This window comes from Salvelinus alpinus, chromosome 27 (assembly GCF_045679555.1).
Source record: "Salvelinus alpinus chromosome 27, SLU_Salpinus.1, whole genome shotgun sequence".
In the NCBI taxonomy this organism is placed as follows: Eukaryota; Metazoa; Chordata; class Actinopteri; order Salmoniformes; family Salmonidae; genus Salvelinus; species Salvelinus alpinus.
Genome location: NC_092112.1, coordinates 37,391,970 through 37,411,958, shown reverse-complemented (window position 1 = coordinate 37,411,958; position 19,989 = coordinate 37,391,970). Strand labels below are relative to the sequence as shown.

The 19,989-nt window shown below is 45.9% G+C and overlaps 1 protein-coding gene across 3 annotated transcripts in view; it reads left to right on the top strand.

Moving 5' to 3' along the window:
* The window catches only part of LOC139556506 (alpha-(1,6)-fucosyltransferase-like), a 159,591-nt gene extending 140,063 nt beyond the window's left edge, over positions 1–19,528 (top strand). For all 3 annotated transcript variants that reach the window (XM_071370550.1, XM_071370551.1, XM_071370552.1), the window contains 3 exons: positions 6,336–6,512; positions 8,779–8,929; positions 17,949–19,528. In XM_071370550.1, coding sequence (XP_071226651.1) covers positions 6,336–6,512; positions 8,779–8,929; positions 17,949–18,290 — 670 coding nt within the window. In that variant the 3' untranslated portion in view covers positions 18,291–19,528. The remainder of the gene's footprint in view (positions 1–6,335; positions 6,513–8,778; positions 8,930–17,948) is intronic.
* Positions 19,529–19,989: the final 461 nt, after the last annotated feature.

The window sequence follows — 19,989 nt, the reverse complement described above, 5'->3', positions numbered from 1 at the left end:
GTCTGTCTGTGTTTCTCTCTCGTCCTCCTCCCTCTTTCAAACTTTCTCTCTGATATACTCTCTGTCTGTCTGTCTGTCTGTGTTTCTCTCTCGTCCTCCTCCCTCTTTCAAACTTTCTCTCTGATAGTCTGTCTGTCTGATAGTCTGTCTGTCTGTCTGTCTGTCTGTCTGTCTGTCTGTCATGTCTGTCTGTCTGTCTGTCTGTCTGTCTGTCTGTCTGTCTGTGTCTGTGTCTGTGTCTGTGTCTGTGTCTCTCTCTCTCTCTCTCTCTCTCTCTCTCTCTCTCTCTCTCTCTCTCTCTCTCTCTCTCTCTCTCTCTCTCTCTCTCTCTCTCTCTCTCTCTCTCTACCTCTCTCTACCTCTCTCTACCTCTCTCTACCTCTCTCTCCTCTCTCTCTCTCTCTCTCTCTCTCTCTCTCTCTCTCTCTCTCTCTCTCTCTACCTCTCTCTCTCTCTACCTCTCTCTACCTCTCTCTACCTCTCTCTACCTCTCTCTACCTCTCTCTACCTCTCTCTCTCTCTACCTCTCTCTCTCTCTACCTCTCTCTCTCTCTACCTCTCTCTCTCTCTACCTCTATTAGACCTACTTCTTTCACAGTTTCTTCTGCTGCTACCTTTTTCTCTCAACCCTCTTTCATTCTCCCTCTCCTCTGTTGACTCTATGAATCATCCTCCTTTCTTTCCCAATCAAACTTTCTCTCTCTCATGTTGCCTGCACCACTATCCTTTCTTTCACCTGCTCCTCTTTATGTCTTTATCTCATTTATTTCACTTACCTCTTTCTCTGTTTCCCCCGTATCGCTTTCCCTATTTCCCATCATTGTCTCTCCCATCTCTATTGCTTTGTCTTCTCCTCTCTCCTCTCCCCACTTGCTCCCTCCATTCTCCCCCATCTGTCACTGGGGAGCCTATTGAAATAAAGTGCTGGTTGGAAAGAAAGTTTCCTCTGCTCCTTTTCTCTTTCTGCTTCCATCTGATAATATAATTGTCAGGTTTTGGCCAGGACTGTTCAGGTTTTGTTCACTAGATGTCCCCCTTGCACCTTTTTTGTACCTTTTGTTTTTCTTGCTCCAATTATTGTTTGCACCTGTAAGTCATTCCCTTGTTAGTATTTAAACCCTGTGTGTTCCTTAGTTCCTTGCTCAGTGTTTGTAAGTTAGCACCCAGCCCCAGCCCAAGCCTTGTTTTATATAGACTTTTCTCTTGTTGGATTTTCCAGAGGTTCTCTGGTTTTGTTCTTGTTTATTATTTGAGTAGTCTTTTGAGGTTTGTTTTTCCCTGCTGTTTTTTACCACTTTGTGGATTTTTCGTTGTATTTTGGAGGATATCTTTTTTTATTAAACCACCATCTCTAGTACTGCTGTGTCTGCCTCATCTTCTGGGTTCTGCCAATTATTTAGTGACTGTTTCTCGCACCGGGTCCTGACAGAAACACTGAGCCATTAATATGAACCCAGAGGCAGCCAGTACCCAGGACTTTTTTCCCATGCTGTCCCACCACGAGGGGACTGTCCAACGTCACGAAGCTGCTCTGGTTCAGCAAGAGGCCTTACTGGCTGGACATTCTCAACTTCTGTCGGAGATGATGACTTCCATAAAGCAGATTTCTGATCAACTTTCTCCTGCAACCGCTTCTGCTCCAGTTCATCAGATTCAAGTGCCCGTGGCAGTTAACCCCCTGGCTGAACCTCGTCTGCCGCCTCCCCAACGGTTTTTAGGTGATCCGAGTGTTTGTAAACCACCCGCCGGCGGGAGCAGGGTTTTTCTTTGTGGCCAAAAAAGACGGGGGATTACGTCCTTGCATCGACTACCGGGGACTTAATGCCATAACCGTCCGTAACCGCTACCCGCTACCCCTTATGGCCACAGCCTTTGAGCTGCTCCAGGAAGCAGTTGTCTTCACTAAGCTTGACCTGCGGAACGCATACCATCTTGTGCGGATCAAACCCGGTGACGAGTGGAAGACCGCTTTCAACACGCCTACTGGTCACTACGAATACTTGGTGATGCCCTTCGGCCTGACCAACGCTCCGGCTGTGTTCCAAGCGCTCATAAACGATGTGCTTAGGGATATGCTTAACATTTTCGTGTTTGTTTACTTGGATGACATCCTCATCTTTTCGAGCTCCCTTCAAGAACACACTAAGCATGTCAGACAAGTACTCAAACGCCTCCTTGACAGCCATTTGTACGTGAAGCCGGAAAAATGTGAATTCCATTCCTCCCGAGTACAATTCCTGGGATTTGTAGTGGAACCCGGTCGAGTCCAGATGGACCCCAAGAAGGTAGGGGCGGTAGCGGATTGGCCCACCCCCAAGTCCGTTAAGGAAGTTCAGTGTTTCCTGGGCTTCACCAACTTTTACCGCAAGTTCATCAAGAACTTCAGCTCGGTGGCAGCCCCTCTCTCAGCTGTAACCAAGGGTGGCAACACAAGGTTTCTGTGGGGAAGAGAAGCTGAGACGGCCTTCCAAGGACTCAAGCAGCGCATCCTCTCTGCTCCCATTCTGACACTACCAACGGCGGATGAACCTTTTGTGGTGGAGGTAGACGCATCAGAGGTTGGGGTTGGAGCTGTCCTGTCTCAGAGGGGTGAAGACAAGAAGCTTCATCCTTGCGCCTTCTTCTCTCACCGGCTTACCCCGGCCGAGAGGATTTACGATGTGGGGGATCGTGAACTGCTAGCGGTTAAGATGGCATTGAAGGAATGGAGACACTGGCTCGAGGGGGATTCTCAACCGTTTCAAGTGCTTACGGACCACAAAAATCTGGAGTATATCCAGCAGGCGAAGCGGTTGAACTCCAGACAAGCTCGATGGTCTCTTTTCTTCAGCCGATTTCAGTTTATCCTCACCTATAGACCCGGGTCGAAGAATCTCAAACCGGACGCCTTGTCACGAATCTACTCTCCTGCCATTCGAGAAGATACTGACATGACTGTCCTTCCGGCCGCTAAGATCGTGGCTCCGATCTCGTGGCAAGTGGAGGATACCGTGAAACAAGCCCAAGCCATCGAACCGGGCCCTGGAGGAGGTCCTGCCAATCGGTTGTTTGTTCCCAAGGCAGCAAGGTCCCAAGTCCTTCTGTGGGGGCACTCCTCTCGCCTCACCTGTCACCCGGGCGTAGGTCGCACCTTGGAGTTCATCCAGCGTAAGTTCTGGTGGCCCACCATAAAAGAAGACGTTGCCACTTTCGTCAAGGCCTGTTCCGTGTGCTGCCAGGGCAAATCTTCTCACCTCCGCCCTCAAGGACTCCTTCACCCTCTATCTATTCCCCACCGACCCTGGTCCCATATCTCATTGGACTTTATTACTGGCCTTCCTCCGTCCCATGGTAATACAACTATCCTAGTCATCATCGACAGGTTTTCTAAGGCGGCCAGGTTCGTTCCCTTGACTAAGTTACCTTCTGCCAAGGAAACGGCTGAGTTGGTGATTAACCATGTGTTCCGAGTCTTTGGCATTCCGCAAGATATGGTTTCTGACAGAGGTCCCCAGTTCGCCTCAAGGTTTTGGAAGGCCTTCTGCCAACTCATAGGGGCCACTGCCAGTCTATCTTCAGGGTACCATCCGGAGTCCAATGGCCAAACCGAGAGGATGAATCAAGAGCTGGAAACCACCCTCAGATGTATGGTCTCCAACAACCCGTCCACATGGTCGTCCTTCATGGTTTGGGCCGAGTACGCGCACAACACCTTGTGCTCCTCCTCCACTGGTATGTCCCCGCACGAGTGTCAGTTTGGCTATGCTCCTCCATTGTTCCCGGACCAGGAGGCAGAAGTCAGTGTGCCTTCAGCCTCGAGGTTCATCAGACGCTGTCGGCTTACGTGGAAGAAGGCCCGTCTTAATCTTCTGCGTTCCTCACAGAGGTACCAACAACAAGCCAACAGACGTCGCCGTCCCGGGCCTACCCTGCGCCTCGGCCAGAGAGTATGGCTCTCAACCAAGAATTTACCGCTACGGGTGGAGTCTCGCAAACTGTCCCAGAAATTCATCGGTCCCTTTAAGGTTGCCAGAAAAGTGAACCCCGTTACTTTTCGCCTGCACTTACCCAGATCCCTTAAAATTAATCCCACGTTTCACATTTCTTTATTAAAACCTGTTGTTTTTTCTCCCCTTATCCCGGCAGGCAGACCTCCCTCTCCGCCCCGTATCATCGGAGGCCAGTCGGCTTATACCGTCCATCGGATACTGGATTCCCGCCGGGTGCAGCGGTCCTGGCAGTATCTGGTGGACTGGGAAGGCTACGGTCCCGAGGAGCGCTCCTGGGTTCCTGCCAAGGACATACTGGACCCTGACCTCATTCGTCAGTTCAGGGTCCTCCACCCTGAGAAGGCTGGTAGGAACGTCAGGAGCCGTTCCTAGGGGGGGGGTTCTGTCAGGTTTTGGCCAGGACTGTTCAGGTTTTGTTCACTAGATGTCCCCCTTGCACCTTTTTTGTACCTTTTGTTTTTCTTGCTCCAATTATTGTTTGCACCTGTAAGTCATTCCCTTGTTAGTATTTAAACCCTGTGTGTTCCTTAGTTCCTTGCTCAGTGTTTGTAAGTTAGCACCCAGCCCCAGCCCAAGCCTTGTTTTATATAGACTTTTCTCTTGTTGGATTTTCCAGAGGTTCTCTGGTTTTGTTCTTGTTTATTATTTGAGTAGTCTTTTGAGGTTTGTTTTTCCCTGCTGTTTTTTACCACTTTGTGGATTTTTCGTTGTATTTTGGAGGATATCTTTTTTTATTAAACCACCATCTCTAGTACTGCTGTGTCTGCCTCATCTTCTGGGTTCTGCCAATTATTTAGTGACTGTTTCTCGCACCGGGTCCTGACAATAATAAAGTGCCTGAGTACTTGAGGGAGATAGAGGGGGGGGGGGGGATGGGTAGGGGAGCCGTTGGGTAGGATTGGGGTTTGGTTGGGGAAGAGGAAGATAGGGAGTGGGGTGTGGGGGGGAGAGCATGAAACTGAGGAGAGTGAGTGAGTGAGTGAGTGAGTGAGTGAGTGAGTGAGTGAGTGAGTGAGTGAGTGAAAGGGGCTAGGGGAGGAATGCGAGAGGGGCTTCGGAGGGGAGGGACTGTATGAGGTATCTCACGACGTGGGAGCCAGCCGTCTCCCTGCATCCCCGCGCTCCTATGAAAAGCAATGCCGTAGCAGCAGAGCCTCTACCCTCAGTAGGCCTCTGCAACACACCAGACTACAGCATCTAAAAGCAGTCGTCAGCACAACCCCAGCCCCAGCGCAGCATCTCACAAGCAGTGGAGACAGCCAGAGAGGAGGGGGAGTGGAGAAGGAGGGAGGAAGGGATAGGGGGATTGATTACTCGCACACCGTCTGGCACTAAGCGCCCAGGCACGGCCGCATCGTCTGCCAAGGAATGGGCGGTGGGATGAAGGGAGGGAAAGAGGAGAGAACGAGAGGAGGAACAAAACAGGAGGAGAGATGAAAGGAGAGAGAGAGCGGGAGAAAGACAGACAGAGACCATGGCAGAGAGAAGCAGAGAATGGAGAGGCTCGTAGTCAAGAGTCCCACTTATAATCAAAAGTCTCTTCAGATCAGATAGAGAGAGATGGAAGGAGAGAGTGAGAGAGCAGGGGAGTGAATATGAAGATATGAACAGAGAGAGAGAGAGTTAAATAGATGTAGAGAAACAAAGATGTTCACTTTCAGCCTTACGTGCACCTGTGGAGAATCCCTCCCCCACTCTACTCCTCTCCATCCCTCTCTCTCTCTTAATCTCTCGTTCCCTCTATTCTCTCTGATCCAGGAGAGATGTGTTAGGGTAAATAAAGGTGTTTGTTGCTTCAGTGAGCATCCCGAGGACTGGGCTGACTGATCTCAGGCCAGTTCTGGTAATTAGACACACTGTGTTTATTATCTCGTTCCTTCGATTTCTCATTCATTCGCTCTCTCTCTTTCTCTCGCTCTTTCTCTCTCTCTCGCTCTTTTCTCCCTCCTCTCTTTCTCTCTCTCTCTTATTCCCTTTGTCTCTACCTTCTTTATTCTCTCCCTCCAAACCATAGATGCTGGCTTTGTTGTGTTACGAGCGATTAAACAAAGAAAGCACTCAGTTTCACAAACACTTGCAGCACTGGTCTATTATTCGTCCGTTCTCTTCTTTCTCCCATTCAAACCCCCTTTCTTTCTGGCTTTAGTTTTCTGTCATTACTCCTACATGGTGCCACTGGGTATCTCTCTCTTTCTCTCTCTCGCTCTGATTATGGGCAAGACTGGCAAGGGCACAAAGATGCTGCCCAATGAAGTACAGTATGAAGTAGCTGATAGTGAACGTATTGACTGAAAGTATTGCCCTCTCTCTCGCTCCCTCCCTCCACCCCCGTCTCTGTCCCTGTAGGGTCCATGTTCGACGGACAGATAAGGTGGGGACGGAGGCTGCGTTCCACCCTATAGAGGAGTACATGGTGCACGTGGAGGAACAGTTCCAACACATGGCCAGACGCATCCACGTGGACAAGAAACGAGTCTACCTGGCAACAGATGACCCTTCACTACTGCAAGAGGCTAAGACGAAGTGAGTGACAACCAATACCCGTATAATGAAGTTTCGGTGTGTGTGTGTGTGTGTGTGTGTGTGTGTGTGTGTGTGTGTGTGTGTGTGTGTGTGTGTGTGTGTGTGTGTGTGTGTGTGTGTGTGTGTGTGTGTGTGTGTGTGTGTGTGTGTGTGTGTGTGTGTGTGTGTGTGTGTGTGTGTGTGTGTGTGGTGCCTCAGCTCCTATAAGGAATCCAGCTCAGATGAGCAGTGAACCGGTGAAATGAACTCACCACACAAAGAGCAAGCAGGGCCAACCAATAGGGACAGGGAGGGGGGTGTAGCGTTCGTGTGTGTTTGTATGTCAGAATCCATCAAGAATCAAGTCCATTAGTCTCTATGGGCCAGATGACCGGTTGGTGAGCGCCACAGACCGGGGGAAGAAACCTTTCAGGTGGCGGGAAGTTTTGGTCATGAGTGAAGTGGCAAGGAGGGGTAGGCGGAGGGGTAGGCGGAGGGGTAGGCTGAGGGGCGTATTGTCCTGGTGATTGAGGGGCCTTTATGAGTCAAATGTGTAGTAAACTGGTTTAGTTTGTTGGGCAGTCAGGGGTTGTCTGGCGTCGGGGAGCTTTAGGTTTGAAGTTGGTCATGGTTTTCAGTCCTCTCCAGACAGACAGTCGCGGCTGGAGAACTGTTGCTCTAGCCTGTCTTTGTACTGCTGTTTGGCTGCCCTAATTCCTGAGTGTATATCTTTCTTGGCTTCTCTATAGAGGTCCCTGGTCTTGCTCGTGTGGTCTTCCTCTTTGGAAGAAAGGAGAGCCCTAAGCTCACCAGTGACCCATGGCTTATCGTTGCTGTGTGATAGAAAGGTATTTCATGGTATGCAATTCTCCTCACATACACTGATATAGGATGTGTCTGTGTAGTCGTGTATGTTGGCATTGTTGTCCTTGAATATGTTCCAATCTGTGGTGTCTAGGCAGTCCTTTAACTCCCCAATTGCCTCTTCAGTCCATTTCCGCACCGTATGGTTGACAGGTTTGGCAGTTTTTAGTTTCTGTCTGTATGCGGGGATGAGGTGAAGCATCACATGGTCTGAGTTGCCCAGAGGAGTGTGGGGGACAGTGTGGTATGCCCCTTTAATAGTGCTGTAAGAGTTTTTTATTGGCTTGTTGAACATTTCACCATTTGTTTGTAGCTGGGAAGTTGCTGGTGTGGTTAAAATCCCCCATGATGGTCAAAGTAGAATCCGGATATTTACTTTCCACCTATGTGATCTGATCAGCCTGCAGCTGTTGTGATGTGTGTGCACACAGGTGCTCGGCGTGATGTAGACTCTGGAGAGCATGCTTTAGACAGAATAGGGAAACACACACCATCTTTGAATTTACTGGACAGCTCCGGGATCAGCCCAGTTCAGCTGGAAGCCGGCTAGATCCACAGCGGTGTCGGGAAAAGAGGCATTAACCATAAAAAGCAGAGGTGAGAGAGAAATCTTTTTTTTCTCATCATCAGAAGTTGTAGCTCGTCGGATTTGTTGGCGAGTGAACGCACATTGGAGAGGGAGATGACGGAAAAGGGGCACGGAGTCCTCACCTTCTGAAAGGCACTACAGTCCCAGCTCCTCCTCCCCATGTGTCTCTGTCCCACAGTCCCATAACCTCGGTTTGAAGTCCGACTCGAAATCGGGGTAGTCTTCAGTAGTATATCGTTGGATGATGACAGAATTTCAGGACAAAAACCAGCCGGTAATGTGTCCCTAATATTCATTAGCCGTTCTGGGTGAAATCCACATTTTGTTGCGATCCAAAAGGGAACAAACAAACAAGTAAACACCCGAGCAGTGACCAAAACACTGTGGCTGATCACTGGCCACAACTGTGTGTGTGTGTGTGTATGATTGGCCTACTACTTACTAAAACTGCATACTGTATACTAATCGTACTAGATAAAACATACTTTTATGAAAATGTGAGCAATGAGCAACAACTATCAACCTTTTTGGTAGTGCATCCTCTTATCTAATTATCAGCTGATGATCAGTTGTTGTCAAACACACGTGGGTCTAAAAAGATGACTCTCCTCCTCAATAGTTTGCAGCAAATTCTACTAGATGAAAAGTCTACATGAGTATGACATCCTGGCATTCAAAGCATACTTCATTTTCAAAATTTCACTTAAAACATCATGTTTTCGCATACCCAAAATGCCTACTATTTAGAACGCAAATATGGGTATTCAGACACGGCCATTGTGTTTTTGTTTGTATGTAGAAGCCCATGTGTGTAATAATATGTGTGTCCTACAGGTACCCTGACTATGAGTTCATCAGTGATAACTCCATCTCGTGGTCAGCCGGCCTGCACAACCGCTACACCGAGAACTCTCTGAGAGGAGTCATCCTAGACATACACTTCCTGTCCCAGACCGACTTCCTGGTCTGCACCTTCTCCTCACAGGTAGGTGTACCACATTCCAGGGGTTCTCAAAAGTGGGGTGTCTGCGAAGGTACTACAGGGTGTCCTTAGCTAAAGCAAAAACAAATATATATATATACACACACACAGTTATATATTATTTTTATGAATATTACTAACAGTAACAGATTAAACAAATTATGGCGAAGGGATCTGTGGAACATGTTTAGAGGGTGTAATACAATACAATGTAATATTATTAATGTACAATTTATATTCTTAATCATGAGCAACATGGGCCTGGGAGGCTCCCAGGGATATTGGTATCCTCAGTACTCCACCAATTATACATTTTTCAACTCAATACTTCTCAAAATTATATATTTTTTGTACATAAACGCACTGTATTTTAAGCTTTAAAACTGCAACGTTTTCTCTCTGCCTCATGGTAGAATGAGTCAAATCGCAGGAAATTAGCTTGAAAACTGAATTCATTCTCTCCGATGCAATGAGGCGAGCCTTTAAAATGTTCCTTCCCAGGGCCAGGGACTTGATTCTTACAGCCATGCACTGAAGTCATAGTAAAACTCCTTGTATGCTATTTTTATGATTATGAGGGGGTCTCTGATGATTTTGCTTTCACAAAAGAAGTCCTCGGTCCCAAAAGGTTTGAGAACCCCTGCCATAGCCAACACAACACCCTTTAAGGGAATATAAGGTATATAATTCACTGATCTATACGGTTACAAACCTGAATTGTCTACTCCTACTGCCATTGTCATGTTAAACAATGACCATAGGTGTCACGCCCTGAACGTAGAGAGCTTTTTATGTCTCTATTTTGGTTTGGTCAGGGTGTGATTTGGGTGGGAATTCTATGTTCATTGTCTTTTTTTTATATTTCTTTGTGTTTGGCCGGGTGTGGTTCTCAATCAGAGGCAGCTGTCTATCGTTGTCTCTGATTGAGAACCATACTTAGGTAGCTTTTTCCACCTGTGTTTTGTGGGTAGTTGTTTTCTGTTTAGTGTTTTGCACCTTACAGGACTGTTTCGGTTTCGGTTATTCTCTTTGTTATTTTGTTATAGTGTTCAGTTTTCAAATTAAAGCATGAACACTTACCACGCTGCGCTTTGGTCCGATTCCTCTTCTTCAGACGATGAAAACCGTTACAATAGGAGATGGCAAGACAACAAATAGATCTGGGACCAGGCAACTTTTTCATCTGAACAAGTCTATATAGTCAAATCCACATAATGTACAGTGCATTCAGAAAGTATTCAGACCCCTCGGCTATTTCAACATTTTGTTACGTTACTGCCTTATTCTAAAATTGATTACATCGTTTTTATCCCTCGTCAATCTACACACAAAACCTCATAATGACAAATCAAATGCAGGTTTTAAGAAATGTTAGCAAATTTATAAAATATACAAAACTGAAATATTACATTTACATAAGTATTCAGACCCTTTACTCAGTACTTTGTTGAAGCACCTTTGGCAGCGATTACAGCCTTGAGTCTTCTTGGGTATGACGCTACAAGCTTGGCACACCTGTATTTGCACATTGGCTAACCGGGCTATCTGCATTGTGTCCCGCCACCCACCACCCGCCAACCCCTCTTTTACGCTACTGCTACTCTCTGTTCATCATATATGCATAGGTACTTTAACCATATCTACATGTACATACTACCTCAATCAGCCCAACTAACCGGTGCCTGTATGTAGCCTCGCTACTGTTATAGCCTTGCTACTGTATATAGCCTCGCTACTGTTATTTTTCATTGTCTTTTTACTGTTGTTTTTATTTCTTTACTTACCTATTGTTCACCTAATACCTTTTTTTGCACTGTTGGTTAGAGCCTGTAAGTAAGCATTTCACTGTGAGGTCTACCGTGTTGTATTCGGCGCACGTGACAAATAAACTTAGATTTTATTTGATTTGGAGAGTTTCTCCCATTCTTCTCTGCAGATCCTCTCAGGCTCTGTCAGGTTGGATGGGGAGCGTCGCTGCACAGCTATTTTCAGGTCTCTCCAGGGATGTTCGATCGGGTTCAAGTCCGGGCTCTGGCTGGGCCACTCAAGGACATTCAGAAAATTGTCCCGAAGCCACTCCTGCGTTTTACTTGTCTTGGCTGTGTGCTTGGGGTCGTTATTCTGTTGGAAGGTGAACCTTCGCACCAGTCTGAGGTCCTGAGTGCTCTGGAGCAGGTTTTCATCAAGGATCTCGCTGTACTTTCTCCGTTCATCTTTCCCTCCATCCTGACTAGTCTCCTAGTCCCTGCCACTGAAAAACATCCCCACAGCGTGATGCTGCCACCACCATGCTTTACCGTAGGAATGGTGCCAGGTTTCCTCCAGACGTGACACTTGGCATTCAGGCCAAAGAGTTCAATCTTGGTTTCATCAGACCAGAGAATCTTGTTTCTCGTGGTCTGAGAGTCCTTTAGGTGCCTTTTGGCAAACTCCAAGCAGAGTTTGGCAGGGCAGCCAGCTCTAGGAAGAGTCTTGGTGGTTCCAAACTTCTTCCATTTAAGAGTGATGGAGACCACTGTGTTCTTGGTGACATTCAATGCTGCAGAAATGTTTTGTTACCCTTCCCCAGATCTGTGCCTCGACACAATCCTGTCTCAGAGCTCTACGGACAATTCCTTCGACCTCATGGCTTGGTTTTTGCTCTGACAAGCACTGCCAACTGTGGATCCTTATATAGACAGTTGTGGGCCTTTCCAAATCATGTCCAATCAATTGAATTTACCACAGGTAGACTCCAATAAAGTTCTAGAAAACATCTCAAGGATGATCAATGGAAACAGGATGCTCCTGAGCTCAATTTCGAGTCTCATAGCAAAGGGTCCGAATACTTATGTATTTCTGTTTTTTTGCTTTAATACATTTGCAAAAGTTTCTAAAAACCTGTTTTCGCATTGTCATTATGGGCTATTGTGTGTAGATGAGGAATTTGTTTTATTTAACCCATTTTAGAATAAGGCTGTAACGTCACAAAATGTGGAAAATGTCAAGGGGTCTGAATACTTTCTGAATGCACTGTAAGCTAACATGCAAGCTGCCATGATTCTTCATGCTTCCTGGTCACATGTCCTGTTTCCTGTATCTATACTTTCTGTTTCCTATACAGTGTCTTCAGAAAGTATTCCATATTTGGTTGTGTCACAGCCTGAATTCAAAATGGATTAAATAAAAAAAATTAAACACACCTGTCTACACACAATACCCCATAATGACATAGTGAAATAATGTATTTTTGGGGGAGGGGGCTAATTTATTGAAATTTAAATACAGAAATATCTAAATACATAAGTATTCACACCCCTGAGTCAATACTTTGTAGAAGGACCTTTGGCAGCGATTATAGCTGTGCGTCTTTCTGGGTAAGTCTCTAAGAGCTTTCCACACCTGGATTGTGCAATATTTTCCCATTATTACTCTCAAAATTCTTCAAGCCCTGTCAAACTGTATGTTGATCATTGCTAGACAATCATTTTCAGGTCTTGCCATAGATATTCAAATAGATTTAAGTCAAAACGAAGCCACTTATTGTCCTGCTCCCAGTGTCTGATAGAAAGCAGACTTTTCCTCTAGGATTTTGCCTGTGTTTAGCTCCAAACTGCCCAGTCCTTAACTAGTACAAGCATAACCATAACATGATGCAGCTACCACTATACTTGGAAATATGGAGAGTGGTACTCCGTAATGTGTTCTATTGGTTCTACTAAGCTAAACTCAGCAGAAATTGAAATGTCTTCTCACTGTCAACTATGTTTATTTTCAGCAAACTTAACATCTGTAAATATTTGTATGAACATAACAAGATTCAACAACTGAGACATAAACTGAACAAGTTTCACAGACATGTGACTAACAGAAATTGAATAATGTGTCCCTGAACAAAGGGGGGTCAAAATCAAAGTAATAATCAGTATCTGGTGTGGCCACCAGCTGCATTAAGTCCTGCAGTGCATCTCCTCCTCATGGACTGCACCAGATTTGCCAGTTCTTGCTGTGAGATATTACCCCACTCTTCCACCAAGGAGCAGGAAAGTTCCCGGACATTACTGGGGGGGAATGGCCCTAGCCCTAGCCCTCACCCTCGATCCAAAAGGTCCCAGACGTGCTCAATGGGATTGAGATCTGGGCTATTCGCTGGCCATGGCAGAATACTGACATTCCTGTCTTGCAGGAAATAACGCACAGAACGAGCAGTAATGGCTGGTGGCATTGTCATGCTGGAGGGTCATGTCAGGATGAGCCTGCGGGAAGGGTACCACATGAGGGAGGAGGATGTCTTCCCTGTAACGCACAGCATTGAGATTGCCTGCAACTCGTCAGTGAAGAGCGTTTTTTCCAGTCCTTTCTGGTCCAGCGACCGTGGGTTTATGCCCATAGGCGACGTTGTTGCCGGTGATGTCTGGTGAGGACCTGCCTTACAACAGGCCTACAAGCCCTCAGTCCAGTCTCTGACAGCCTACTGCGGACAGTCTGAGCACTGATGGAGGGATTGTGCATTCCTGGTGTAACTCGGGCAGTTGTTGTTGCAATCCTGTACCTGTCTCGCAGGTGTGATGTTTGGATGTACCGATCCTGTGCAGGTGTTGTTGCACGTGGTCTGCCACTACGAGGACGATCAGCTGTTTGTCCTGTCTCACTCTAGCGCTGTCTTAGGCGTCTCATAGTACGGACATTGCAATTTAGTGCCCTGGTCACATCTGCAGTCCTCATGCCTCCTTGCCTCATGCCTAAGGCACGTTCATGCAGATGAGCAGGGACCCTTTGGTGTTTTTCAGAGTCAGTAGAAAGGCCTCATTAGTGTCCTAAGTTTTCATAACTGTGACCTTAATTGCCTACCGTCTGTAAGCTGTTAGTGTCTTAACGACTTTTCCACAGGTGCATGTTAATTAATTTGTTTATGGTTCATTGAACAAGCATGGGAAACAGTGTCTAAACCCTATACAATGAAGATCTGTGAAGTTATTTGCATTTTTACGAATTATCTTTGAAAGACAGGGTGCTGAAAGGTATGTTTCTGTTTTTTGCTGAGTTTATATGGAATTGTTGCTAATCGATTTAGAATTATTATTATTTAATTTTTTTTGACACTTTTTTTGACACTTTGACACTTAACCCCTTATTTTGTCACTAAACAGTCTCCATATATACTTCCATTCATTGTTTTTCAACCGGTAACAGGGGACCTTCAGACGAATCTTGTGAGCCCTGTGGGCGTACTAGATTAAAACAACCAACATGTATGTGTTCGTGAGAGTCTCACCCCTCCACAGAAGGGTCAAATTAGTGTTCGGACGCTACAGACAGAAGTTGGCAGATCGGCTGTACCGATTTCAGACAAGTCCCAAGACACTTGTGGGGGTCGTAGAGCAAAACGGAGGACACTAACGTGTTCGTGAGAGTCTCATCTTTCCATAGAGTTTGTAGGCCAAACCGTTCGGACGCTACAGACGATTTTGTGAGAAGACCGATTTTTGGGATGTCTCATTGTCTGACAAACACCGCTCTAGATATGTCACCTTTCACCGCGGATGTGGAAGTGCAACATATGCGGATGCAGTGGATCGATACGCCTCCAATGCATATTTTTATGGAATGTATTTATTATGCTAATTCGATTTCCATGGGGGCGCAGAAATTGACCGTAGGGGTTTAAACTATTTTAAAGTCACCATGGGCCTCATGATGAAATCACAAAGCGGTTTCCTTCCTCTCCGTCAACTGAGTTAAAAAGGATGCATGTGTCTTCGTAGTTACTGGGTGTAGGTGCCCTTTGCGAGGCATTGGAAAACCCCTGGTTTTTTGGATTGAATTTGTGTTTGAAATTCACTGCTCGGCTGAGGGACCATTAAGATCATTTTATGTGAGTGGTAAAGATATGAGGTAGTCATTCATGAATCATGTTAAACACTATTATTGCATTCAGAGTGAGTCCATGTGTCACGCCCTGACCTTAGAGATCCTTTTTATGTCTCTATTTAGTTTGGTCAGGGTGTGATTTGGGGTGGGTATTCTATGTTCTTTAGTTCTATTATTTGTATTTCTATGTTTTGGCCGGGTAGGGTTCTCAATCAGGGACAGCTGTCTATCGTTGTCTCTGATTGAGAACCATACTTAGGTAGCCCTTTTTCCCACCTGTCTTTGTGGGAGGTTAACTTTGTTTGTGGCACATAGCCCTTTAGCTTCACGGTTGTTTTGGATTGTTGATTGTTTTTGTCGGCGTCATATAAATAAAGGAATATGTACGCTCACGACGCTGCACATTGGTCTACTTCTGTTGACGACCGTGATACCATACAACTTCTTATGTGACTTGTTAAGCAAATGTTTACTCCTGAAGTTATTTAGGCTTGCCATAGCAAAGGGGTTGAATACTTATTGACTCAAGACATTTCAGCTTTTCATTTTTCCACTTTGACATGATGGGGAATTGTGTGTAGGCTGGGGCCGATAGAGATGGTTGCCTCGCTTCAAGTCCACAGGAAACTATGCAGTAATTTGTCTTTTATGTATTATTTCTTACATTGTTAGCCCAGAAAATCTTAAATGTTATTACATACAGCCGGGAAGAACTATTGGTTATAAGAGCGGATTAATACGACTTTCCCGAAAGGGATCCTTTGTTCGGACCTCCACCCTGGACATTGGATCTAATCCCAAGAGGCCGACAGGAAACATAGTCGCGCCGCAGGAGAGGCAGACGGAGCGGCCTCCTGGTCAGACTTAGAATGCGAGCCATCATCCAGCGCTTCCGAGGTTATTACTTGCCAATGTCCAGTGTCTAGACAACAAGGTGGACAAAATTAGGGCACGAGTTGCCTTCCAGAGAGACATCAGAGATTGTAACATGCTCTCTTTCACGGAAACATGGCTCACTCGGGATATGTTGTCAGAGTCGGTACAGCCACCGGGTTTCTTCATGCGTCGCGCCGACAGAAGCATCTCTCTGGTAAGATGAAGGGCGGGGGTGTTAGCCTCATGATTAAAGACTCATGGTGTAATCATAACAACATACCGGAACTCAAGTCCTTTTGTTCACCTGACCTAGAATTCCCCCACCCCCAAGCAGATACCTCGACGGTCCTGAAAGAACTTCACTGGACTCTATGTAAACTGGAAACCATATATCCTGAGGATGCATTTATTGTAGCTGGGGATTTTAGTAAAGCTACTTTGAGAACAAGGATCCCTAAATTCTACCAGCACATTGATGGTAGTACCCGCTCAGGCAAAACACTGGACCACTGCTACTCTAACTTCCGCAATGCATACAAGACCCTCCCCGCCCTCCCTTCAGCAAATCTGACCATAACTCCATCTTGTTGCTCCCTTCCTATAGGCAGAAACTAAAACAGGAAGCGCCCGTGCTTTGGTCTATCCAACGCTGGTCTGACCAATTGGATTCCACACTTCAAGATTGCTTCGATCACGTGGACTGGGATATGTTCCGGGTAGCCTCAGACAATAACATTGATGTATACGCTGACTCTGTGAGCAAGTTTATACGGAAGTATATAAGAGATGTTGTACCCACTGTGACTATTAAAACCTTCCATAACCAGAAACCGTGGATTGATGGAAGCATTCGCGCAAAACTGAAAGCGCGAACCACCGCATTTAAGTCTTGGCTTGGCGACTGGAAACATGATCGAATTCAAACAGTGTAGTTATTACAAGGCAATCAAAGAAGCAAAGTGTCAGTATAGAGACAAAGTAGAGTCGCAATTCAATGGCTCAAACATGAGACGTATGTGGCATGGTCTACAGACAATCATGGATTACAAAAAGAAAACCAGCCCCGTCGCGGTCATCGACGTCTTGCTCCCAGACAAATTAAACAACTTCTTTGCGCGCTTCGAGGACAATACAGTGCCACCGACACAGCCCGCTACCAAAGACTGTGGGCTCTCTTTCTCCATGGCCGACGTGAGTCAAACGTTTAAGCATGTTAACCCTCTCAAGGCTGCTGGCCCAGACGGCATCACTAGCCGCATCCTCAGAGCATGCGCAGACCAGCTGGCTGGTGTGTTTACGGACATATCCAATCAATCCCTATCCCAGTCTGCTGTCCCCACATGCTTCAAGTTGGCCACCATTGTTCCTGTTCCCAAGAATGCTAAGGTAACTGAACTAAATGACTATCGCCCCGTAGCACTCACTTCTGTCATCATGAAGTGCTTTGAGAGACTGAGTCAAGGATCATATCACCTCCACCCTATCTGATATCCTAGACCCACTACAATTTTCTTACCACCCCAATAGGTCCACAGATGATGCAATCGACTGCACACTGCCCTATCCCATCTGAACAAGAGGAATACTTATGTAAGAATGCTGTTCAATGACTACAGCTCAGCATTCAACACCATAGTACCCTCCAAATTCATCATTAAGCATGAGACCCTGGGTTTCGACCCCGTCCGAACCATGAAGCTATACAAATGAGTGCTGAACAGGCAACTACACATAGACAAGAACCTACAAAACCAAAATTGAAAATGGCAACCTAAATATGATCCCCAATCAGAGACAACGATAAACAGCTGCCTCTGATTGGGAACCAATTCAGGCCACCATAGACATACATATACCTAGACTACCAAACCCCTAGACATACAAAAAACCCTAGACAATACAAAACTAGCATACCCACCCTCGTCACACCCTGACCTAACCAAAATAATAAAGAAAAGAGAGATAACTAAGGTCAGGGTCTGACAATATGTACATATTCTTATTCCATCCCCTTACATTTGTGTGTATAAGGTAGTCATTGTGAATTTGTTAGATTACTTGTTAGATATTACGGCACTGTCGGAACTAGAAGCACAAGCATTTCTCTACACTCGCATTAACATCTGCTAACCATGTGCATGTAACCAATACAATTTGATTTGATAACACAACAACAACAAAAAAGTGAAGGGGTGTGAATACTTTCTGAAGGAACTGTATCTGTACTTCCTGTTTTCTGTAGCTCTACTTCCTGTTTATACCTCCTGTTTCCTGTCTCTCTTCTTTCTGGTTCCAGGTGTGCCGCGTGGCCTACGAGATCATGCAGACGCTGCACCCGGACGCCTCCTCCTTCTTCCACTCGCTAGACGACATCTACTACTTCGGGGGCCAGAACGCCCACAACCAGATCGCCATCTACCCCCACCACCCCCGCAACCCCGAAGACATACCCCTGGAGCCCGGTGACGTCATCGGCGTGGCGGGGAACCACTGGGATGGCTACTCGAAAGGGGTCAACCGTAAAATGGGCCGCACTGGCCTCTACCCGTCCTACAAAGTCAAGGAGAAGATTGAGACCGTGAAGTACCCCACGTACCCCGAGGCAGACAAGCTGCTCTCAAACTCCCAACAGAAATGAAGAAGAAAGGGAAAGATGAAAATAAAATTAGAGAAAGAGACTCTGAATCAGTGATAGAACAGGGGGAAAATGATGGTAGTGTTTAGGCTGCACTGAGAGAGTGTGTGTGTGTGTGTGTGTGTGTGTGTGTGTGTGTGTGTGTGTGTGTGTGTGTGTGTGTGTGTGTGTGTGTGTGTGTGTGTGTGTGTGTGTGTGTGTGTGTGTGTGTGTGTGTGTGTGTGTGTGTGTAAATTATGGAATCTTGCAGCTGCCACTACATCGTCCCCGTGCACACAGATTATGAAGAAAAGTATCAATCAAACATTGATTTCAAACTAACCTGAAAACAATTAAAAGCCCGTAGCCGACAACGTGGATTGGGAATGGAACTAGCCAATCGGGTCGAGCCTTGGATCAAGGGCTGAAAAACAATTATAAAGTGGATGAAAAAAACTTGTTTTAATTTCTTTTCAATTATTTTGGTGGTTTTAATTCTATTCCTGCCTTATTTTTTCTCTCCTGTGTTCATTAAATGTACTGTATCTTGCATCTTCCCCTTGCCATATTCACTCACTGCGTTCCTCCCCTCTCCTTTCGCTCCAATAGCACTGTCCTACATCTTGTCTTTCATGTGCAGTTCCTTTTATACCACCTTAATGGGCTTTTTAACAAGTGATTTTAACGTGCGTGTGTCTGTTTAGGGGGCATGACATGATGCCTGTCATCAGTGAGCGGCATCCTTACGTCCTTATTCCTGACTGAATAGTTGTGTTGTGCTCTATGAGACTGGTGGTGATAGTTGGACCCTTAGCAGGAACTTACAACAAACTATGAACTATGGTGACCAATAGTGAAGATTGATGATGGTGAACAATGTTGATCTATGTTGAACAATAATACTCTATGGTGACCTATGATTACCTTTGAACTATGATGACCTATAATGATCTACGGTGAACTACAGTGCACACAGGAGCACTCTCTAGGCTCACCAAACAAAGCACTCCACTGAGCTAATGTCCTTTTGACATCTCTACGTCCGTCTAAGTCCATCTGTTTGTTTGTTGTATTTTTTTTGCTACTAACATTACTGTTGGAAATATGAGGGGGGAACAAAGAGATGCCTCTGTTGAAATTGATAATGCTATGTCATAAGAGGTTTGTAATCGACCGTGATAAAGAACTTTGTCATAGCTTATGTTCTGGGGGCATTTTCTTTGATAACAACCACTGATCGAATAAACTTGACAAACCAAGTGGCACTTGTGATGTCCCGCTCCATCTACATTAAAATGAATCCAAAATGATTCCACCTCTACCCTCAAAACCCCCCCCAAAACTCCTTATGAATGATGCTGAATAAATGTGTTATGAAGGTTGGTTTGGATGACACCACTACTCCCACAAAGGTTGATATTAATTGTTCAATGTGAACCTACCAGGAATGTCATTGTCCCAAATCAAGATGGACTCCTAGTCAGGTGACCTATCATCATCAGCTGACCAGTCACCTGACCTCATCAAGATGGCAAACATTTTATGGTTTGACAGCCATCAGAGGACTTCATCCAGTATGTGTTCGTGACATGAGTGTTATGTACTGTATGCCTTAACCCTTCAAGTAGTGGCATCCCTTTTCCTTTAGAAGAAAGGGTCCAGCCAGAGCCAAATATTTAGAGAGTTGGGACAATGCAGTTTCTGTCTGAACGTTCCGAGAGCG